General features: G+C 38.7%; 2 protein-coding genes across 4 annotated transcripts; both read left to right on the top strand.

Annotated features, from left to right (window-relative positions):
• The first annotated feature begins 2,490 nt into the window (after positions 1-2,490).
• Positions 2,491-14,841, top strand: LOC124062279 (ovochymase-2). Of its 2 annotated transcripts, XR_006843890.1 has the most exons (15): positions 2,491-2,832; positions 2,994-3,166; positions 3,277-3,372; positions 3,861-4,030; positions 4,157-4,358; positions 6,137-6,169; positions 6,298-6,388; positions 6,698-6,831; positions 7,734-7,877; positions 8,864-8,991; positions 9,096-9,189; positions 9,641-9,772; positions 10,310-10,399; positions 12,103-12,187; positions 14,568-14,702. XR_006843890.1 is itself a non-coding variant. In XM_046394937.1 (14 exons), exons 1-14 carry the CDS (start codon positions 2,723-2,725, stop codon positions 14,708-14,710), a joined length of 1,740 nt encoding a protein of 579 aa, XP_046250893.1. In that variant the 5' UTR covers positions 2,496-2,722; the 3' UTR covers positions 14,711-14,841. The 2 variants fall into 2 exon arrangements, 1 of the variants encoding a protein (XP_046250893.1); XM_046394937.1 differs by lacking the exon at positions 12,103-12,187 and having other exon boundaries at positions 2,496-2,832; positions 14,568-14,841.
• Positions 14,842-15,006: 165 nt separating this feature from the next.
• LOC124062280 (NADH-cytochrome b5 reductase 2-like) lies at positions 15,007-22,039 on the top strand. 2 transcript variants are annotated; one of them, XM_046394939.1, is made up of 6 exons: positions 15,007-16,121; positions 16,227-16,376; positions 16,892-16,960; positions 20,050-20,090; positions 21,187-21,331; positions 21,524-22,039. In XM_046394939.1, exons 1-5 carry the CDS (start codon positions 16,107-16,109, stop codon positions 21,299-21,301), a joined length of 390 nt encoding a protein of 129 aa, XP_046250895.1. In that variant the 5' UTR covers positions 15,007-16,106; the 3' UTR covers positions 21,302-21,331; positions 21,524-22,039. The 2 variants fall into 2 exon arrangements, with proteins under 2 accessions (XP_046250895.1, XP_046250896.1); XM_046394940.1 differs by lacking the exons at positions 21,187-21,331; positions 21,524-22,039 and having other exon boundaries at positions 15,964-16,121; positions 16,892-16,964; positions 20,050-20,104.
• Positions 22,040-24,506: the final 2,467 nt, after the last annotated feature.

The raw sequence follows: 24,506 nt of genomic DNA, 5'->3' as shown, positions 1-24,506 counted from the left end.
TACATTATCAATGGATAAAATATTTGTAGCGACACAGAGAATCATCTGATGTTCCCCTCAGCTTTACTGAGATTTTTGTGTCTTTCATCTAGTTGTTTTGGTTCTATCTATCCATCTAGTTTTCCACTTACAAGGAGAGTGAATTTTGGATTTACTTGTCAGTTGGCCAGAAGCATGTCTGCAGATACAGTAAATGCTAATATTGCTGTACCCCTGCTGGATGTAAAAACATTTGCTAACACGTTAGTCTCAACAACTATATAAGACAATATCACGTTGTGTCTATAGTTTATAGCCAAATTTAACTTTAAATTTGAACGTTTTTACTGTGATAGACTTTCTGGAAGCTTACACAGAAAACCAGAGGCAATACAAGCTGTATTATTTCGTTAACAAGTGTGAAAGAACAACGGAGAAAACATGTCAAAATACTGGCCTCGTTTGACAAGTGCAAGTGGATTGTTCCTCTAAAAACACAACGATTTAAATTTTGAGGGCAAGTCAACATAGCTCCATCCATAGCTGCTCCCTAGACCTTCTCTCGCTCCAAATATACAGACGCACAGTTGCAGGAGCTTATCTCTTTTTCAGTGTTGAAAGAGAACAATAAACTCCCTGTACTCCTCTGCACCTCATATCTTCTTGGAGATTTGTAGATGCAGCTCACTGAGGCATTTATTTGTAGAAAGGCTACATAAAGGGGACATTTTATCCTTCTAGCAAGAATGTCACACCACTGCTTCACACAGAGCTGCTGTCTTGTAAACAAAAATGACTTTTCAATCGTATGATAATAACTACAGTTGTGTTTGGAAACCAAGAATCATTCTAATTCTCAAAACCCAAGCTTTTCTAAAGGCTTTTCCCGGCGTAGGCCACATGCCTGACTCGAGCTGTGCTCTTTACACAGATAGACTGCAGCTTAGTCATAAAGTGAGTGTACTAAACGCTTCTTTTCCTGCATCTCATCTTATAAAGCTCTGCCTCCAAAGTTCACGCTGACCACCACGGGTTGTCTGGGATTTCCAGGCTTTCACAATGAGCTCTTTGACTCAGGGTGACAGTAACTGCTGTTAACCTTATATACAAAAACAAAAGCATCAACAATGAAATTGCTCTCCGGCATGAAAGACAAATGCACAGAGAAGCAAAATTTTGTCAAAATCTGTTATACAAGTTATTCAGTTTTATTTTTCTGCTTTTCTTTTGCTCTGTCAGCATGTGTGTTCACATATGCAACAGTAACAGCTAGGCTACCTGGGATCTTTGTCTGCATTTTATGATGGTTTCTCCTTTTTGAGTGTTTTACAGCAGCTGGGTCGTATCTTTGTGTTGGGAACCAAACCCTACCGACCACAAGACAGTTGACCTTGACAGTGGAAAATTGTAGTTCATTTTGTTGTGACGTTTGAAAGCACAACCACCCGCTGCAAGCTTTTTACTAACTTGTTAACAAGTATCCCTTCACAAATGGACAGGGGCATCTATAAATCAGTTTGTCTCCCCAGTAGGAGCCATTCTTGAGGAGTGTGTTAGTGATGAGGACCTTTGCTGCTTTGCTCTCTCTCTGGTTTTGGGTAAACACTGAAATCAGTGCTACTCAAACAGGTGAGTGATGGCGTGGATATCAAACATGGCAGAGAAGATATGACCTTACTTGTCTTTAATGGATATTTTTATGCTGTTAAGATACGAAAGGGAATGAAAACAAGAAGCCTGAGAAGATTTCATCCTGTCTGTCAGGTTCAAAGTGTGGGACTCCTCAGCTGTGGAGCCCGATGGTTCACTCTCTGAGGGTGGTTGGAGGGGCCGAGGCCGCATATGGATCACATCCGTGGCTGGTCAGTGGTCTACCCTTCTTATTTGAACATTTCTGAGTCCCTATTTTGCTGAGCAGTCGTTAGCTGCATGTTTTTTTGCTTGTTCAGTCCTGATGGCTGTTATTACTAATGCAACATAATCATTTCTTCTATTCACCAGTTTGTTGTTATCTGTTATTTCCTGCACACTAGACAAAGAGCATCCGGCCACAAGCTAATAAGAAAAGTGCTGATGAAGTATAGATTGATTTATCACTGTTTTATCAAAGGACCTACTGCAGTTGTATTTAGTACTACATTTTAGAAGAGACAATTGCATGAAAATGCTGCAGTATATTGGTTAGCTGCTCCACTTTGACAGACTAAATGTAATGATTTACAGTTAAAACATAACATTTTGTGATCACTGACGATTTGGATAGAGTTAGTACCATTTTATTGGCACCTTACCTCAACATCTTGCCTGTTTTCAGCTACACTGGCCTTTAAAAAATGGGCTGAATGTTGATGGGCCTAACTTTTCTACCTTATGGGCTATGTCTAGAATTTAGATTTTAATGCTAAAATAGCATGCCAACATGGAAACTCTAACACAGCTAAATATGAGTATCTTGTCTGCCGTTAGCATAATAGGTGGCATGGTAAATGTTACAAAATGGCTCCCCCGCCAGCATGTTGAGATGGGGCCGCTATTCTATCTTGAAACTGTTCTTCTTGTTAGCTGACATGTAAAAGGTAATTCACAATAAGATTCACTTTGTTCTGGACTAAAGTACGCACTGGCATCATAACTGAATTAAATCACTGATAAACATCCAGATACTTCTCTCCACCAGGTTTACAGTACCTCTGTATGTGTCTTTTTCAGCTGTGGAATGTTGACTTTTGGTTGAGCTTGTATTATGTGTGTTCAGGTTTCCCTGAAGAACAGTTGTTCTCACTTCTGCGGAGGAGCCATCCTGACTGAGCGCTGGATAATGACTGCTGCACACTGCTTTGCATCACTCTCAGAGTACTGTTATTACTCACTTGTATACCATTTTTTCTTTTGTGCTGCAATTTACAGGTTGTTCGTTGTGCATATGCTTATTCGCAATCTGCAATCTGCCTTTGTTTATTTTATGAACACTGCAATAGATTGTCATGAAGCTAACACAATCCTCCTCTGTCTAGAGAGTTTCTTGGTGGTATTAGAGTGGTGGTGGGAGAGTTTGACCAGCGAGTGGATGATGAAGAGGAGCAGGTTTTTCTCATCAAGTCTGTTTCAGTCCATGAGAAGTACCATCATGCTTTGCCTATGAGCTATGATATAGCTCTGATCGAACTGGATCACCACATTCAACTGGGCAGGTTTCCATTTTGATGATTATTATAGTTCAGTTTGTTTGGTGGGTCACCCTCACTGTAGCACTGATCACACTTTATTAAGTCAGTGATGAGTGATTATTTTCAATAGGAACCCGAGTCCACCCTATATGTCTGCCTTTGCCTGATGAGAGCATCCCACCTGAAACCAGCTGCATTGTGGGTGGATGGGGTAGGGTGAAGGAAAGTGAGTAGTTCTCTTGCTCGCACCAAATGTTGTTAAAGCAGACTTAAGGATATTCTGGATTTATTTTACAATCTACATGTAATGCCTTGTAATCTGTATATTGTGTGATTTTCTTGTCCGTTATATACATTGCACGTCTGTCCATCATGAGAGAGGGATCCTTCCTCTAGCTCTTCTTGAGGTTTCTTCCTTTATTCCATGTTAAAAGGGTTTTGTTGTTGTTGTTGTTGTTTTTTGTTTTTTGTTTTTTTTTGGGGGGGGGGCATTTTACGCTTTTGAATTGACAGTCTAAAGTCTAAAATATCAATCTGTTTTGCTCTTGTTGTAAAATAAATTAACTGGAAATAATTAATTTTAAAAAAAGGAATTCAGGTCTAAAAGGTGTCACACACTGTACACATGTATACTGTAAAGCCCACTAAGGCATTGTCATTTGTGATTTTGGGCTCTATAAGTAAAACTGACTTGCCTGTTCTGCTGTTTCCTAGAGGGTCGTCTTCCTGCAGTGCTGAGAGAGGTCCAGTTAGACTTAGTAAACTCAGCCAAATGCAGATATGTCCTCCAGACTGTCAAAAGTTCAGCTCGTAACCAGAGACCTCAGCCAGCCATGACAGTTCTGTGTGCTGGGGCAGAGCGAGGAGGTAGAGATGCCTGCCAGGTAAAAAAAAAAAAATTAAAATGAAATCTGCAACATCTCACTTTGAATCAGCCATTATTTAGTAGCTTTAGTAGGTTTTACAGTGTTTTTACTCCCGCATTCATTCCTCCCTTCATCCTCCTCCAGGGGGACTCAGGGGGTCCTCTGGTGTGTCCAGCAAGTTCAGGCAGCAGACACTGGGTAGCACTGGGTGTAACTTCCTGGGGGAAGGGATGTGGTCGAAGCTGGGGAAACAACAGCAGCCGCCACCCTTCCAGAAGAGGATCTCCAGGGGTTTTCACTGATGTCAGGCTGCTGCTGCCCTGGCTAAAGCATAAACTGAGAGAGGGTAGGTTATCACATGATGAGTTTGACCGATTGTCTCTCATAAGTCACATGTCATCACAAGATGGCAGGGATGTCTGATATGTGTCTTTAATCATTATTTAGACTCTATGTGGTTTTGGAAACACTGGATATAGGATCACGCCATCACCAGATAATTTGATGCTTTGCTGACTTTAATGTGTTAAATGGCTGTCCAATGATCATTCAAAAGTATTGAATGTCTATGTTGTGATGGAATTAGAGTTAAAATCAGGTTTATGGTTACATAATCTGTTGATATGCAACATGTAAGAAAGTGATACTTTGCCAAACTTTTATTTGACTGTTGATCTGACTGAACTAAATTCAGTGTTACCCTTCATTGCAGGCAGATTTAAACCTGCATTAAAGGTACAGTGTGTTAGAATTTAATTTAAATCATTCGAAAATCAATTGAAATTAGGAATAGAATGTGAAGAAATAACCGTTTTGGCATTATGTCAAATATGTATATGTACTGTGTTGCAGTGATGTTAGCTTGTGAACCAGCTTGCCAATCCTGTCACAAAATGCTGCTTTGTACCCCAAGAGGCAATAGTCCAGGGGTATAGCTGGGTGCTATAGGTGGGCTGATGCTCAATCTCTCACTCCTTTTGTGCTTCACACCTCTCCAGTCAATGTCTGACACCATTGCTTCTTTGTCATCCCTGGAGTCAGAGTTCTGTAAATCACTTTGGTCCTGTATTCCCTGTTGTCATACTGGCCTCTGTTGGTCTTGGAGTTTGTGTTTGGTCTCAGTGTGTCCTTGTCCCTGTGCTGCTCCCCACCAGCATGTGCTGCTGGTTCCCCCAGAGAAACATATTCCTCCTCCCAGCCGTCTAAAGTTCCTGTGCTAGTGGTTTAAACACCAAACTCCAAGCTCCCCACAAGTACCTGCATATGGCTAAATTAACTAACTGGCTGGTGGCAATTATGGTTAACTGCAGCTAGCATTTACTTTGGTGATGTTCTACACCTGTTTGTTTGGAACATGAATTTGACAGGTGGTCAGTTCTTCCATATTGTTCTCTCTCTTTTTCTTTTTCTTTTTTTTTTTTTTTTTTTGCTGTTGTTGTTTTTTTTCTTTTTTCCTATTTAGAAACAAGCTATTACTTTATGAAGTAAAGGAAACTTGTTTCTCTCCCTAGCTGTTTATTTGCACATCCAGCCGATGCAGATCAAATTATTGATAATTAATTATGGATTCATTTGATGCATTTAAGTCCAATGTTCTCTCTCTCCTTTTTGCTAGAAAATATCTGGCTCTTCAGTTTCTAAATTCACTACTACATTCACCAATTGGTCATTCTTTTTTTTTAGTCAGCTGCTGAGAGCTTTGAGTTAATCACTGAAAACAACTCTTTTCATATCACACACAGCCTTTTGATCTGTTGTTTGTAAAAAAGAGCAGAACCTGAAAATAAGCATAATGTGAGACCTTTAAAACTTTAAAACCAGGCCTTGCATGATTTACTCAAATTCATCAGCAGAAAAGTAAGATAAAATTAAAATTAATAGCATAGTGGACTGCTCAGAATTTTTTTAATCTTCCTCGCCATCTTCAGCAAACTAAGAATTCTAATCTTAAACTAGTAATTCCATGTTGTGGAATACCGACATGACAAATCAAACAGGTTGGACACCACTGGTTTACTCTTCAATCAGTCTTTCATAATGGACTGTACTGATTGATTATGCATAACATTTACTAAAAATGATATGACGGTAATCAAGACTTTTCCTGTTCTTTTGTTGCTTTAGCTGATGAGCAGCAGCAGAACACGACCTTATCAGGTGAGTTGTCTTTCCTGTCGTTACAGCAACTCTTGACAGGTGGCGTCTATATGTTATCATATTTCATCATACCTCTTTGATGCACGGAGTACTCTGTGTGTGTGTGTGTGTGTGTGTGTGTGTGTCAGGAATCTGTAGCGTGAGAGATGGGCCTGTAACTGACAGTGAGGGGATAATAAGAAACCCCACCCACCCTGGTGATCACTATGACAACAACCAGTGAGTGACACTCCAGACAAAGAGAAAGGAGCTTTGATAACAAATGGTTGTTCTAACATAAAATCAATGTTATACAGTAATGGGAATTTTACATTGTGTAGGATTTAGGGGGATTTAGGTGCAGAAATACAATGTAATATTCAGACTTCTGTCCACCTTGTTGCACCACTGTGTTTTTACAATAGCCCAGAGGAGACAAGCCAAGCACTTACTGTAGGCTTTTTTTTTTCATGAGATGAAAGATAATAAATTCATCAATAAATCAAAATAGCAGATCTGTTGTAATACTCTATCTCTGTGTCACTTCAGGTTATGTGTGTGGAGTATCAGTGTTCCTCCAGGTTATGGTATTCTGCTGGAGTTTGATCATTTTGATCTGGAGAATGACTCTTACTGCCACTATGATCGACTCACTGTTTCAGTTGGCTCACACAGGCCTGTTGGTGAGTTTCACACACACACACACACACACACACACACACACACACACACACACAAGCTCACACAGCAAGAATAAACTTTTTAATTGCATAAACATTTATCAGGGGCACCAGGGCTTCCAGTAATGTGCCAAACAATCAGGTTAAGAGAATTGTCCAACATTTTAAGGAAATGAATGTACAGCTTAATGTCTGATCATGGAATGAGGACAGTCTTTGGTCTGTGAGTTAAATACAGTGCAAGGACCATGGCATGGTTAGCCTAGCTTAGCATAAAGACTAAAAGCAGGGGTTCTGCCCAAAATGAAAACAACTCTGTATCAACATCTTCAAAGTTGCCTGTTTTTAACATGTGTCGTGTTTCTTTAACCTAGACATGAACAAAAATATAAAGATAACAATTGCTAATTTTAGGTTATGTAGGTGTGGGAACTATTTCTTTGCTAACGGTTTATTATTCCACCCAGTCAAAATATGCTGGATGAGTACAGGTTTTAGTTTTGCCCTGGGCAGAGGAATGACGCCAAACTTTGGAAACTCAGTGTGACAGCAAGATTTCTGGAAGCTGCGCACAGTGCCAGGCTATTATTCAGCATGCAATAAGAAATGAAACCGCACCCTTTTTACATTTCTGAGTCCCAGTCCAAACACAACACAGAGACAGAAGATTGATGTCAAGCTTTTCATCCCTTTTAAACCGCAAACAATGAAGCCAAAGAACAAGGTTTACAAATTCTACAAGTACTCAACAGAAGCAGAAGCTGAATAAACAGCTAAGAATCGTTCACCTCACTACACATTAGCAGGTTGCATATACAGACAACAGACATGTGCACATGCTGCACATTCTGAACAACAATATACAATATTCTTTGTCGTTCTTGTTCTTTTCTCTGTTCTTACAGGGATTTTCTGTGGAGGTGACCTTCCAGGTCCTGTGTTCTTGAATAATTCCCAGAATGCAACGCTTCTTTTTTCCTCTGACATTAACAGAGCAGGAAGTGGCTTTGTCATTAGGCATCGTGCTGTCCAGGGACACTCTGATCCTGGTGGGCGACACAATATGCAATACAAACACACACATACTGTACAATACACAGATACACACATCTCTGCAAATAATATCAAGTTATATTCCCTTATACAAGCTGATACATTCTGCTGTGTGCCCTTCACTGAGCTTAGACTGTATACATACTGTTTATACAGTTCATATGTGGCAAGGCCTTACATTTAATCAGTAGTGATAAAATGTATTTGTGTCAACAATTCCTTCTTGACTAGTTAGAATTCCAACCCAACATTGTAACTGTGACTATCATCCATTCTAATTGGTTATTGTAGATAGCTACAATTCTTTTCTCAGTAGTCAGAATTTTTTTTTAACATTTTATTACTTAGTAGTGGTAATGTTCATTGTAGATTTTTGTAACTTCCTTACAAGTAGCCCGCTTGTACCATTTATTTCCTTTCAAACTTAATTACAGATATATATAATTCAGTTTTGATGTGTTATAATAGTAGATATCTACAATTGTTCTTACATTACAGATATAATAGTTAGAATTCTAGATATCTAAAATTCAATTCTAATGAATCAAAATGAGATTATTGATATGTCAGTGTGGACTTAGAATAAGAACAAGAATCAGCCCCACTGATTAAATGTTCATGTTGTCATAGTTTATACACAGTTTTGCCTTCTGCTGTGTGGCTCTCATAGCAATCTGAGAGTTGTGTGGCGCAGATGTCCCATGATACCATAATGAGCTGCACAAGACGCACGCAAGCACACACAAACACACGCATACACACTCACAGATTCTGGCTGAGTAGCTATGGAGAGGATGAACCAAGCTGCTAATATTGCTAATACTGGCTCTTTTGTTTTCACTGTGCAGATGAATGTGTGTATTTGTATTCAACTGGTCTTCTGTTGTGAAATAATGCTTGGTGTGCCTGTGTTTTCCCCTGTGTGTGTGTGTGTGTTTGTGTGTGTGTGTGTGTGTGTGTGTCTACATTCGTGCACATTCAGGATGTGGAACTGTTCTTGTTTCTGTTGAGGATCAGACTGCTGTCCACAGCCTGAATTACCCACAGTTCTACAGTAATGACTGTGTCCTCCGCTGGGTTGTCTATGCTCCACAGGATCATGTTGTTAAGGTGATGCTTCAACTGAATCCAGATGCAAGACTGAAACACGTCACAATGCAAGATTCTGTCACAAACTCATCAGTAACTCGCCTGATGACTGTGTTGTGTTTCAGCTTGACTTTGTTGATTTTGACCTGGAAGAGTCAGACGGATGCTTGTATGATTCCCTCACTGTACTGGGAGATGTGGAAGGAGTACATGAGATTGGTAAGACGGATGAATCTCTCTGGGTGGCAAAACTCAAAAACACTTTGGTCCTAAAGGGGAATTCCAGGATTTGTAACCCTGGGTCCTATATTTACATATTTTGGTGTCTAAATGATTACCAAAGGTTGTGGTATTGGTCCAGCAGATTGCCTCTGATGCAGCTGCAATGACTGCAAAAGTAATCCTTTGGGGCAACTCTGACCATCAAAGTTATGTCTTTTAAAACTACTTTTTTTTCCACTCAGGCTGAGGTTGTTACTCTATGTATCTGATGACAATATGGTAAGGATTCCTACAGAGATTTGTTGAAAAGCAAAATTCTTTTTGTTTAGCTAGAAACACAGGTCTCAGTTGAGGATGAAAGTCTTGCTGTCTTTTTTGCATTATTTTATTTTCAGATTCATAAATGATGTAGCACAATAAGAGGTTTATTCTGTTCTGTTTTGTGTAGCTGTGCTGTGTGGCAGAAGTGTCCCTCCTCCTGTCCTGTCCTACCACAGCATCATGGTGCTTCAGTTCACATCAGACAGCAGCATCACACACAGAGGCTTCAGTGCTACACTTGCATTCATCAGCCATTCTGGTATGTCCACAGTGTGTTTGATGAGTGTCAGTCAGTTTATGGAAATGTTTTAGAGTACTATCATAGTCTAAATAAGATGGTCTCCACTTTCTTTTTTCTTACCATGGCAAGAATGAAATAGAATTTTTAAATCATGAGTGTATTCTTACATAACCCAGCATGACACAAATTTTAGACTTTGTCAAAAGAGAAAAGGTAAAGCTGAGCTAAAATTGTCTATGACAAACAAAAATGTAGAGAAACGTGTTGTCTGTCTTTATTTGCAGGGTAATAGAGTATAAATTTTAGGTTATATTAAGTTGAATATTCAGATATTTCTAATCTTGTAATTTTTTAATGTGTTGCATTGCACAACACATTTTACAAATACATGTGTATATACTTGTTCTGAAATGTAATGTCTTACTGAAAAATAAAAACTTTAAGAAAAATTATGTTACAAACCCAGACAGAAAATTAACTTGATTTTAACTAAGATAAAATAGAAAACTATATAGAAATGAAGACTCATAAAAGCTCTCAACACCCCCCCTGCAGACCTCCATGATCAGGACACGGCAAGTGTGGCAAGTTGGAGAGATCACCAAGATGATTTAGCAGCTAAAGAGCGACACATCACATCATATGGTTGGTTGTTTGTTCACTCTTTGCTCTCACTTTGGCCTCTTTTCCATTTTAATGTGTTGAATTAAAGTTTGTCAAATAAGAAAGAGGGCAGTGACAAGAATCTTGGTTTCCGGGAAAATATTAACTACATGAATGAGTAACCCTCCTCACCTTGAATCCTTGAGCTTTAAAACAAGGCACTGACAACTGGGCTGCTGTTTTGGAGTCAACATTGGAAGTGAATGGTGCTCAACAGCTCCCAGTGGCAAGCATGTGGCTCATCCAACTCTCTGAGGCTAAGGCTGCATTAAAGAATGATCTCCTTCATGGAACAGCAAAACAATAATGAAACATGGGGGGAGAAGCTGCTGGTCTTAGTTTTGGCAGGACTGTCCTCCAGTGGCCTCACTGGCATTTGGAATGGAAATGGGACATTTAACGCTGGAGTTACAACTGAGTCAAGAGAAGTGCAATGACACATCTGCTTCTGCAAACTGCCAAACAGGCACAAACCAAAACAAAAGTTTTACCTACAGCATAAGGGTGGGATTATTCAGCAGCATTTTTGCACTGATAGTATTGTTGATATTTTCTCTTCTCTATCGAATTAATATTTTTGTACAAGCTGTATCAAAAATGATACAGAGGTAGAAATCGCTCCACATCTCTTTTGAGGATAAGAAATATCAAATTTGTTTCACACATTGTAGAGCTGTGAAGTTTTTGTCAGCTGTCCGCTCTTTTCAGCTATCTAGCTAACTAAAAAGAGAAAGAGAATAAGAGCTTCAGCTTTAAGACAAGGACACAAAAAATACAATAGTTGAGTTTTCCACTGTTGACTGTGCAAAGTACTGGACTAATTCTGAAGGAGAAGACTGATACCACTATCATAACTATACACTGAGTAGAATCCTACAGTTAGCAACCAATATACTTAGCTTAGCACAAAGACTGGAGTCCATAGGAAACAGCTAGCCTGAGGTAAAGCTTTTTTTTTTTTTTGGTTGAGTGCTGTCACTTTTGCAGTCTTGGCTGTATGTCTGGCAAGCTCACAGTGACACCAGGACTTCAGGAACCTACCAAAAAATAGTTTAGCACATAGGCGAAACAACTTTATTACTTTGTTTTTGGTAGGGATTAAACTGAGAAGATAGCAGACAGGTTTTGTTATCTTTGGATAGAACCAGGCTAACTTCCTTCTCAACTAAACTAACTAAACTCCTGGCTGTTTTAACTATATAGACATGAGAGTGAGAGTGGTGTCAGTCCTCTCATTTTACTCTCAAAAGAAAGTGTAAAAACATCTATCCCAAAATATGAAAAACTATTTGTTTTAATCTCCACTAATTTTGACTGGTTTCACACCGTATTTGTTTTACTAATATTATAATGTCAGTTAAAACATATACATTATATGTCAGAAAAAACATATACATTATATATACATGATATAATAAAAGTAATTGTGGTTCATGCAAAGATGTACTGGAAGGATCACTGGCAATAAAATGAACTACTTTAAAGATAGTGAATACTGGTAGTATAAAGTATCACCTTTCTCATTTCAAAAACACCAGTATCTGCCTGCAGAAACCTGCAGTTTATGTGAGAGCCTCACCATCTCCACACTGTGTGTGCACTTACAAACAAACAAACACACAACACGGCAGATATGTTCCAGAACAGAGAGATGTCCCAGTTCAGTTCCTATACTGTGTGCTCAGGGTGTTCCTGCTCATCTTGAGCCCTCCCAGAGAGACAAAATCCCTCAACAGCCTGCTAATTGTGACAACAGGACCTGAGAAACAGGTACATACAGCTGTGTGTGTGTGTGTGTGTTTGTGTGAGAGGGAGAGAGAGCGAGTGTGTGTGTGTGTGTCCTCCAGGGAAAGATAAAGAGGCTTCTCTTTCAGTTCCTCTCATTTGCTCTGTGAACTCCCTTTTCACAGACTCGTCTATCTGTTATTTTGCACTTCATTTTCCTCCATAATTTATTAATCTGTGTGTCTGTATACTGTGAACGGTTACACTTTGAATTAGGACCCAAACTGGGTTATAGAGTATCCTGTGGTTCATTTCCACAAGTGGCAATATTTTATCTTGAGACTGGGAAGTGAAAAACTTTCTTTGTTCTGATACTGTATTCTTCTCTCTGCAGTCTCCTGCTGTGTCTCTTCTGCCTCCAGGGCCACACCAGTTCCTTTGGGACTGTGATAGTGTTTTGCTGCAGCTTTCTCCCCCCCACTGCAACTCCTTCTCCGTCTCCTTCTCCTTCTTCTTTTTCTTTTTCTTCTTCTTCATGTTAAACTGTCTAACTACATGCTCCACCCACCTGGACCCAGCAAGCAAGGTCAAAAAACATGTGCATGTGTGTCAATGAAAATTTGAATTTAGAGATACTTGACAGTTAGACAAACAGCGATTGTCTGTTGTTTCATTACCTCCTTTGGTGCATAGGCAGTGATGAAGGGTCATGTAAATACACTTGAAATGGAGTCAGCTTATGCAGAAGTATTACTTTTATGTAATAAAAATAATATAATATATTTATTCAGCTCTTTTTGAAACAAAATTACAAAATGCTTTTGTTGAACCAGGATTAACACATTCCACTAAGGCATATAGAATCAGACAATTAAAATAATACAAAAATAGAACAGAATAAAATAGTCCACAATGAAGACAATAATAAAACAAATAAGGCATGTTTGAACTCAATATTAGATGACTGTAGTGTATACAAGCAAAATAATAAGTCAAATCAATCAGCATTATTAGTCACAATGTTCCTGAAAAGTGACTCTTTCCAAGTATTTTTATTTCTGTAAAAATTATCAGTGTAACAGGGTGTCATAAGCTAAATCCAGTCCAAAGCTGTCTGCTATCTCAATCAACTGTCACCAGAAGCTTGTCAAACTGTAAACACTGCTACAATCACGAAAAAATGATAGCAATGTTTCATATGTGATAAGTATATACAAGGCTTATATTTGGTTGGTGTTTTTGTCTGAATTCATTTTATAATCTACCAAATATAATAATTATTATAATCAAATATAGTTATTATAATAATAATTTTAAAAGGCCCCTCTTCCAAACTTCAATATTTCTGTGCCTTCCCAGCCTGTCAGAGTGTCTGTGAACATAGCAGTGAACTAGACATCCACGAAACAGCAATCAACACAGTGTTTTGGCCACACGACTTATGTGTTTCCCCCAAACAGGACATTATGTCACTCTAATTCCTCTATATCAAAGTCTGAAACTCCAGAGAGCTGTCAGATGATTCATTTCTTAAGTTACTGTAGATGAAAGAATCTAGTAGATAACCTACAGCAGTGGTTCCCAACAGTTTTGTGTACTTGGCTATATGCTACAATCTGTCAGCAGATATGTGCCAGGAGCCAGATCTGTTTATTGAGAACACATTAGTCCTCCTTATGTCCTTTACAATAAAGAACATGCAGGGGCCTTTTACACTGTTTATAATGTAAACATTTATTTCATATACCACAGGAAATGACCTTACTTTTATTTTTTACCAGCTCACGTCTACGTCTGATGAGAACTGTGTGAAAGATAACTGTTGTCTGCAGGTACAGGGCACCCTCTAGTGACAGTTTACTGTTAGTTGATCTGAATAATCTGTGTGTTTCTTCAAGCATTTTTTATGATCAAGATCATACAAAAATAGTATGGTGGTATAATAAGTGCTGCTAGTAATGTTTACTAGCAGCACTGGAAAAAGAAACAGGTGAAATAAATTAGTTCAAGTAAAAAGGCCTGCATTGCAGACGCTTTTTATACAGAGGACAGTTTGTCAAGTCAAAATAGCTGCGATAAAACAGCTGTGTTGCTTTCATTACTTATTTTTTCAACTCTGATTTCTTCAGTATCTTCCACCTCAGTCATGTCCACATGTTGACACTGAGCTGATACACAGTGTGACGACAGCAGCTCCACTGCAGCAGTTAGGGAGAAGTGTCTCGCTCAGGGGCGCTTTTACAGGGGCTTGAAGAGCGGAGGGTGACTGATGGGTGTTATTTTGACTAAAGTAAAGCTCTTTCTCTACACAGCATGTAATAAAGAGAGATAATGTACAGCATGCCTCCACTTAATGCCGATGTTTCTCCCTTGTCTGGGCTTATTTTGAGACTCCTTTCATAATTCCACATAATTCTGTTTTTAGTGAACTTGGATGTAGCAGCCCCAGCTGTGCAGGAGTCAAGCAGCAGAGCCCTGTCTCAGCAGAGCCCAGATGATCCCAGGCTGCGTATGAACGCGGGCTCAGATGATGAAGACTACAGTGGAGAGTCTTCAGGGAGAGGGTAGCAACCTGTTGGAAGAGAAAAATACATGTTGATCTTGACTGAAATAAATAACAATGCCAATGTTCAATAAATTCCATTTAATAAAATAAAAGAAAAGTCCTAATAAGGCGGGAAAAAAGCAACTTCTTGACACTACGGTTCCCCTTGTTGATTCCTTTGTCTTGTAAGTGCCAGTGTTTTGGCACAAAACTGGTTAAGAGTGGATGCACAAACATAAAAAATGCAGTTGCAGTTACCGTAGCCCATCTTTTTAAGGACTAAACTGTTACATTGATTTTTGCCATGCTAGTAGCTTTTGCATTGACTATGTTGGACTGTTGCCGCCACTTTGGTCCAGGCTGAAAGATCTTCACAGTAATCGGCAGGTACTCAAAGCATGAAAAAAATGTCACATTTGTGGATTTGAGTGAAGTCTTGAACAACTATTGGACTGATTGAACATTCATGGGTGAACTGTTAAAATGTTTCCTCTGACTTTTCATCTAGTGCCATCATCAAGGTCAAACTTTCATGACATTCCCATCAGCCTGTACTTTGTGTGTGGTGCTAATTAGCCAACGCTAGCATGCTAAGATAGTAGCTACATGCCAATGTCAGCATTTATCTAAAAAGCATCATGCCTAAGTAGCCTCACAGAGCTCCTTCTGTAACTCTTCTTGGCTGTATAATCCTCCTTAAACATACACATGTGGGTTTATATTTTAATATTAGCAGAGCTGCTCTATAATCTTTCCATATTTATGTTCTCACAGCTGCAAAAGTAGGCCACATGTACTGTTGGGTGGGAGTTGTGGATCTATTTTACGTCTACAAACAAACAAACAAAGCTGGTATCTCAAAATACTTCACACACTATTATATCAGCCATTATATGAATTATATTGCTATTAAACTATATATTTTATTTGGGAAGCACTTTATTTTATATATATTTTATATCTATATATACTATATGGGAGTTTCATTTGTCAGCAACTATAACTGATTCTGGGGCTTTGCATATCAACTTTGAAAATGCAAGTACTTGTCAGTGCTTCACAAAGAAAAAAATATTTTCTCGTAGCGTTAGTTATGTAATCTCTATGTGTGCGTCTTTCTCCTCCCCTCTCTCAGTGGTGTGATTTCATGGCTCTGCTCCTCAGTGCCTGAACACCACCTCTGTACTGTGTAGTGTCATGATGAGATCTGTCTTCCTATTGGTGCTTTGGACCTTGTGTCACCTTTCCTCCAGCAGGAAGCCTCGCCCCCTTTTGGAGGCCCTTCACTTAGTGTGTGTGTGTGTGTGTGTGTGTGTGTGACAGAGAGAGAGAGAGAGAGAGATTGTGAAGGCTGTCTTTGGCTGGACTGTGTGTGGACTCTGGTCCGTCAGGCTGTGTGAAAAGAAGGAACTTAAAACTATGGATCAGATCTTGGTGAGAATCAACTTTCACTTCATTTTCCTTTTTAATTATTTCACTCATCTTTTGCTGTGCCGTTTTGTGTAAGTCTTCACTCTGTAAATGGTCTTTGTTTTGCAGACGGTCCCATGGGTGGCAGCTCTTTCTGTGGTGGTAGTGACTGTGCTGTACTTCATTCTGCGAGGCTCTCCAGGAGAGAAGAAGAAGAAACTGCCTGTCACTCTGCAGGATCCTATGGTCAAATATGCCCTTCCCCTTATAAACAAACAGGTAGACTGCATACTGACACCCACTTTTAACAAAGAATCAAACCAAATGATACAGCAACTTCATATTCAACTGCTGTGTATGAATTGTACTGTGAAGGAACATCTGCACAGACAATCATTTTTCAGTTTGAGTTTCATATCAAACTAACGAAACCCTGAGCTGAAGGGCATGAGTGTTCAAAGTTATGAATTTTCAGTTTATTTTTGTCATGTGGTGGGGTGGGGTTGGTTTGATTTGGTGCCACCCAGTGAGATGAAAATCTTTGCAGAAACAGTAAATCTGGAAAATAGACAGAACACAGAGACCTCTAGGGGTCATCAAGGTTCTTTTCTTATCTATCTCTACCTCGACACTCGCTCATTGAACGGTACATTAGATAAATATGCATCATATAAAGACCACCCAGTCTCAAATTGAAGCCTCAGAAACATGATTTTGAAAGCTAGCAGCTATGATAAGATATGCTGAAGTGTTTGGATTGTTTTTTTCTAACCTGTGTGTGTCCTTGACTACAGGAAATCAGCCATGACACAAAGAAATTTCGGTTTGGCCTTCCATCTGCAACTCAGATCCTTGGACTGCCAGTAGGTACTGAAACAGCTCTCTTCTCTTCTCTTCTCTTCTCTTCTCTTCTCTTCTCTTCTCTTCTCTTCTCTAAAATTCCTCAGAAGAACGATCTTCTGCAAATGTTTAAGCCATTTCACCAAGTATCTTTGTGAGTGTCATTTACACACTCGTATCTGAGCGGCAGTTGCATCCAGCACTATTTCTTTGTACATCTCCTTGTGAATCTCCACGACTTCAGGCCTTTAAGATCCCTTGACACATGTATTAAGGCACACATAAAACTTCTTGAATGTGTGTCTGTTTTTTTGTTGAAAAAAAATAATTGGCGATTGGCGATATTATAATTCGGCCCATTCTTATATCACTGCCCGGCGCGTGAAAAAGCAATTTCCTTTTTCTCTGATATTCTTTGAGCACTGACGGTAACAGCATTTTAACTGTTTATTGCTTCTGGGCTATCGCTGTAATAAGGTTAGACTACAAATTATATACCTCAGTAGTACTGAATAATGCATGACTGATGATGATTCAGTGCAACATGTATCATGAATTCCTGTTGTTCACTATTATAGTCAAAAGTCACCACATGATTAGTTCCCACTTAATAGATCATCAGTTAAGGAACTCATGCTTACTTCATACATCAACTGAACTTTCAACACCTAAAGTCATATAGACTTGATCATCTGTTAATGATGAGTGATGGGAATTCATGATAAATGTAAACATACATAAATGTCTATACTGAACTACTATTAAAAACAGCTAAAAATGAAAAGCAATAAGGAAATAATTTGCTAATTTCAAGTATTTTGTAATAGCCTACTATTTCATTAAGCTTGCTGACTCTGAATCAAACAAATATAGAAAACTTTGGCATTAGCTGGTTACCTGTGGTTTTCAAACTTTACTCACGTGCCGTTGTAACTGTCAGCTGAGTGTAAAACACAAAATTCTGATTTCAAAAAGTCTCCCTGCGATACTTCAGTTGCAATGAAAGAAATGCTGTGGTTGGTCCCAACACGCAGCCAGCAGCTACTGAGGCTGAATGAGGGCCCAGTCACACCATAAAGTTGCACAGCAACATTCAACAGTCCAGTTACACCAAAAGCAAGAGATGTGACAAATACAAAATAGAGAGTAAAAAAAAAAAAAAACCTAAGAAAGCTCAGTGAGCCCGTGAGCTCAATTGCTAATGGGACAATAAGTTTGACTCCTCCCTGTTTACACGCCATGCCTCCGTTGTAGAACAGATTAGCTGAAATTTCAGCCACAAAAACAAAAGGCGCTGGTAATGGTACTCCTGCTTTAGCGGGATGGGGTTCGATTCCCTGCAGTGTCCCAACTGTTTTGGCATTTACATGAAAGCACCACTCAGTAAAAAGTTGCTAACTTATATCTTTTGTTTTGTGTTTTCCACACTCACCATCATATATGTATTACATGGATCGGGCAACACTTTGATCATACAATAACATACTAAGATTAAATATGACTTACTTACTATATATAAGTACACTGTAAAAAGTCCTTCAATGGTGCAGTCTATAGGAATTTATTTTAAAAAGTATATTTCATCCAGTAAATTAATTCCCTTTTCTTTTTGAATTTACGTTAAGCTGCACAAAAGACTGTGGGACACAGCCTATCCACCACCACAGACATTTACACCTCCAGGTGCAGGAAAAGGGCCTCCTGCATCATGAAGGACCCCACCCACCCCTCACACAAACTGTTTGCCCCTCTCCCCTCAGGCAGGAGGCTGCGGAGCATCAAGAGCAGGACCACCAGACTGAGGAACAGCTTCTTCCCAGAAGCTGTGAGACTGTTGAACTCTGGTGGTCCTCTGTAGCCCCTGCTGCCAAACTCACACCTCACACACCAACAAATACACAAACAACCACCCATGGAACATTTTGCACAATGCAGCATTTGCACAGACTTAAACTACTCATGTTCCATTGCACTACGGTCATTTTGCACTACCCTGTCAGCCATTTGCACTACTGTTTATACTGTTTACACTGGTGTTTATACCATCTACTGTTTTCACTTATATTACAATGTTTTTATACTATATAGCATTGTTTATATTTATATTTATTTTGTTAAGAAACTGGGCTGATACTGGGACCGGGGAAACTAATTTCGTTCCACTCATGTTTTACGTGTGTGAAATGACAATAAAGCTCCTTGAATCTTTGTCAACTTTGTGGGAGCCATGGGGCCACACCGAAGGTATAACATTAACATTAATCTGGAACAACTACACTGACGGTGAAAGTAGAGATGTTTGGGCTATTCGAAGTTGACTTCAAGATAACGTTAGCCTCGGTGAATGTGAATTATTCTGTCTCAGATCACTTGTCTTAAATTTTCTGCCTCTGTCCAAATTAGCTAGCAAAACCCTAGTAGCATGGCCTCGCATCCTTGTCCACGTGTCAGTTAAAAGTTAGGTTAACTGCTAGGTTTGTAACTGTTGTCGTCCCTGCATGATTGCAAAAGATGAGGACATAAAATATTTCTGGTGTCTCTCTCTCTCTGCAACGTGGTTATGAAAATGTGTAAATGTGTGTGTATGTCTTGTTCTCTTCCTGCTTTTTCTTTGAATGAGGGTAAAAAAGTAGAAGTAGAAAGATAGGACTGGACAGGCTTGCACCAACAGTTCAGCAAAGTAGTTGTCCATGGATCTAGTCTGCTTTAACATTGTTTTATCATGCAATTATTAATAGTTTTACATGTGCAGTGAGGTCTGAAATATTTTTACAAGGTGAAGTCTACTCGGTGTCATCAAAAAACAAGGGCTAATCAAAAATACTTTTTCAGAGACTTGGTTTAAATGTAACTGCTACACAAAAAGTATGACCATTGCATACTAAGTATATAGTACATGATTAAATTAAATATTCTCAGTAATTGTTGGTTGTAAATGAATTGCATATGGCTTAATTTAATCTGTTGATATATTTGTCTGAAATTTATTGAAATACTTTGAAACCATTTGTTCAAGTAAAAAGATTATAGGTTTTCTTTTGCTTTGCAATAACATTAATTATTCTGATATTTTCATAAATAAACTCTTCTTTCATTTGTGTTGCTTCTTCAGAAGACCATCAGATCTACTGGGAGGAGCAGTTCATGGAGTAGGTAAGCTTTTAAGGTGAGGCAAAAGTGGTAACAACATTGCAGGGGCATATTCATACAATGAGTACTTTATTGTATTGTGTTGCCTAATTGAGTGAATATTGCAAAACAAAAACATTGTTTACAGCTCTTTATTAATTTTAAGATTGAATATATATATATATATATATATACACACACACACACACATATATAAAAAATAGGTAATACCTACATTGTATGTTTATGGTTATATTGCCTGCAAGATTCAGTTTTTTGTTATTCACTTATTAACTCTTGGATCCAAGTATCTCTGTGGTGAAGAAGAGAGACGTGATGCTGAGATGCCTCATTGAATACATGGAAGAGAGTGGGCAAGAGCTCATCTCTGACTGCTACCTAAGTATAGTTTGAAAAGCAACAAAAAGCTACACTCTTCATTTCTAAGGAGATGGCTGCACATTGTAGAGCTCTGAAACTTTTAAACTTGATGCAGCTGATTTAAAAATTATGCTCAAGAACTGCAGTCGGTCTGACACACACCCCACAAAGTCACTTTAGTCTATGGCCAAATCAAAGTGAAGTAATTTTTATTGATCGGATATTATCTCTGGTAATAAAATACTGAAGGATTTCTAATCAGTTTTCTATTAACTGTAATACTAGCAGTGTAAATTGGACTGAAAACATAATGTATGTCATCATTTTCATAACGTCAAAAGTGGTAACATAATGGTTTAAATTAATTATACTGCATTGCATATGTAGGTTAATGTCATACCGATTAAAATATAGTGAACTTTTAATGTGTGATTTTATTGAAGGCTTTTTGTCATGCCTGTTGTTTTTGGTTATGCTTTGTTTTTGATTTTTGAGTCCATGTGTCATGTTCCATGTGTGTCTTGTGTTTCCATGTATTATGTTCAAGGTTTTTGTCATGTCCTGTTTTATTTTGAAAGTGTCTCTTCCCCTGTGTGCCCTGTTTTCATGTAGCTTTGCTTTTAGTTTTCCTGATTGCTTTCTCCCTCCTGATGTGTGTCACCTGTGTCTCGTTGTCATGTCTATTTAGTCCCTGTCTTCCCAGTCACCTTTGTCTGTGCGTCTGCGTTTTTCCACCCAGGTCAAGCCAGGCTCTATTGTTAGTCCTGCCCTGCCCTGCCCTGCCCTGCCCTGCCCTGCCCTGCCCTGCCCTGCCCTGCCCTGCCCTGCCCTGCCCTGTTTTTGTCAGGACTTAAGCCACAGATATTCACAGATCCTAAGACACAGTAAGTGTGTGTTTTTTGAGTTAGGTTTTGTTATCCTAAATAAAGACTATAGTTTTTGGACCTCCACCTCGCCTGGCTGCGCCTATTTGACTCTGCATCCGGGCTTCTGCGTCAGTGACGCCGACCTATCCTGACACTTTTGCCGATTGTTCTCTGTTGCCACTTATTGTTCTGTTTTTATATGTCATACAGGGAAAAACGGAGAACAGTGTTCACGAGCATTTGAAAACGCACAACATGCAGACATATGTCTGCCATGAGCCAGATGCAGTGGGAATCGTCATTGAGGGAATCCCAGTTCTTACTGATCTTGGCGATCTGGCCAGGGCATGTTGTCTGCTTCTGGGGATGAAATATACTCTGAACCTGCACTATCCACCCCAGCTCTGCAAAACATTTGAGGTGTTTGTGGGACTGTCTGTGGGAATTGACATGTTGCGCCCAAAGCCTTCTTCCAGATTCATGACACTCAAAAACAAACTTCTGAGCTAGTTGGTCAAAGGCTGACGTCACACTCATAAATGGCCCTTTTGTTGTGTTTTTCAGAGCTTAATGAATGAGTGAGATGAATGTTTAATTGTTAAGGCTGCATGTCAGAAGTTCAAGTACATAAACCGTTTTATGGTAAATGTTTTAATCCACACTAAGGTGTACTGTACTGTGCACTTAATAAGTTGAAGTTCTTTGGTCCCAAATGCTGTGGTCAGGAGTCCCTGTATTTTATTTTAATGTCACATGTTTTAAGGGTATAATGTAATATGTTTTTTTGTTTTCTTTGCTTCACAGCTCTTGCTTGGTGGGCAGTTAAATTGAGAACAACATGGCACCTTCACATCAACAGATGGAACAGCAGATCCCACTCATGGTAAAATTATTTCAGATTCTTAACACATCTACTGACTAGTTTGGGGAGTTAATAAATAACAATAAGAATGATAGTGACAGTAAGCACAATAATAATGACTGCATGAAGCAAAGAGTTCTACCTTCTAATAAGTCATTATTGTCATATGTCATTATTATTAACATATTTATGTACTGAAACCATTTATTAATTTTTGTCCTGCATTTGTAATATGCCTCATGTTGTTTAAGCTGAAAATGTTTTCACTTGTATGGGAAGATGAATATTTGAGGTTTATTATGCAGAACAGAAATTAAATTTAAAGGGGTAATTTTGATTATGTATTTACATTTTCTTACAAGAATAAAAGCAAAATATCAGTTGTGTTTTCAACTCTAGTGTGTTTTGTAGCATCTGGTGAATCAGATCACCGTATGCCGTATCCAAAGGGTTTCCTGGTGTGACTGCAACTATTAATGAGAAATTAGACGACATCATGTAGTGTAGTGGAGGTGCACTGTTTGGTACATCTTTGTTGCTGACACATTCATATAAATATTATTTGTTCTCTTCATCAGGCTCTTGGAAATGGATCATCCTTTCATGCGGTCTGGTACTTCTGTTCTTCATTCCTCTCACTGTTTGGTTGGTTCGTCACTACAGGTTAGTCGCTACATCTTGTGTTGTATCTGTCTAATGACCTGTGTACACACTGCTGCACAAATGCCTAACTTATGATCATATTTGTGTGAAGGTACCAGATGTTTTGCACTCGTAGTTGCTGGCCAGTTTCCAAAGAAGCCCTGCCGGCCATGGAGCTTCCTGCAACCAAGCAGGATGCAACGGAAGTGCAGTGGGATTTATCCTGGATGGAAATGTCAAATCTGCTGGATAAGCAGTTATATCCTGGCACTTAAAGGGTAACTCTTACATGCAGTATACGGGAACCACTAAGTGGAGTGCCATATGAGATGCTTCAGAGTGCTGCTATGGATGTATGAACAATTTGTAGCAAATGAAGATCACAGAAAGGCCCCAGTGTGTGCCACAAGGGTCTGTTACTGGTAAATTTATCTAAACTACCTGCCTATGATTTGTATTTGTATTTTCTCTGTTCACTGATGATACAAGACTTTTGTACACTAATACAAAATGCTAATACAGAGATGATGTAAACTTTGAAATGGTTAGCTGAGCAAACTTACTAATAATATTAAAAAGACAAGCTTCGTAATTTACAAAAAATACTCCAAAGACTGAACAAATATTACATATTTATAAATGGTCTCTTTCATGAGTTAGAATATTATATACTGTATATTAACTGTTGTTAATTGTTAGGGGTGCTACTAACTCCTTAACAAGATACTTTAAATTCAGAAAAATCATATCACTGACGTAATTTCAAGTAACTATGACTGTCAAGTGTTTAGGAAATATAATAAATAAGCATATGTTTTTATGTATTGGTTCTACCTAATATCCATCCTGCTATTTTCCAAAATGTTTTAAATGTTTCAAATCAGACCTTACCTCAGTTTGTCAAAGAATTCAAATGCACTTAAATATAGATGTCACACTCTCTTGAGTCTTCGAGACTGAGCTGAAAAAAAATCGAATTGATCCCAAGTAGTGTATTATTTGTACAGCGTATTATTTATTTGTTATTGCTATTTTAGGCTCTGGATTTAAATGATGCCATTTCTTATAGAGACCCATAACCATTATCTGTCAGGATAGATGACATGGGGAACTACATGACTCACCATTAAAAAAATATATATATTTTGGTAATTTACATGAAGTACATCACTATAAATATACACGCATATCATAGGCATTATATCTTTGTTATTATTTGAGTCAACTGAAAGCACCATCAAGCATTTTATTTACAGCTTTCCTAGCTTTTATTGTCTTGGGCTCTGACAATTTCATTCAATCATTTGTCTCACTTTTTTTTGTAAGCAGCAGATTTGAAGTAAAATCAAATGTACTCATTTCTGATAATGTTTTAAGTCTTGGCTCTATCAGTGACCACATTTCTTTATCTATGAGGACCTGGGGGGGCTGCTATAATGAGCAGCCCAAGTCAGTGTGCAGAGACAAGTATGAGCACAAAGAACTAACACAAGATCATCCCGTGTCATTTAAATTATGCAACAGTCAGCCTGGCAAAATCATAGGAAAATCTGGTTTTAAGGGAATCTGTGGTGTCAGTTCCCAATATGCTATGGCAGGGAGAGGTGACAAGGCCCTTGTTAACCATGAGATTAGAATTTATACAACAGCTCTCCAGCATAAGAAAGTAAATTGCATGAAAACTGCTAC

The sequence above is a fragment of the Scatophagus argus genome, chromosome 7 (genome assembly GCF_020382885.2).
Source record: "Scatophagus argus isolate fScaArg1 chromosome 7, fScaArg1.pri, whole genome shotgun sequence".
NCBI lineage: Eukaryota > Metazoa > Chordata > Actinopteri > Scatophagidae > Scatophagus > Scatophagus argus.
The sequence above is the reverse complement of the archived record's forward strand: the minus strand, read 5'-3'. Positions and strand labels throughout refer to the sequence as shown.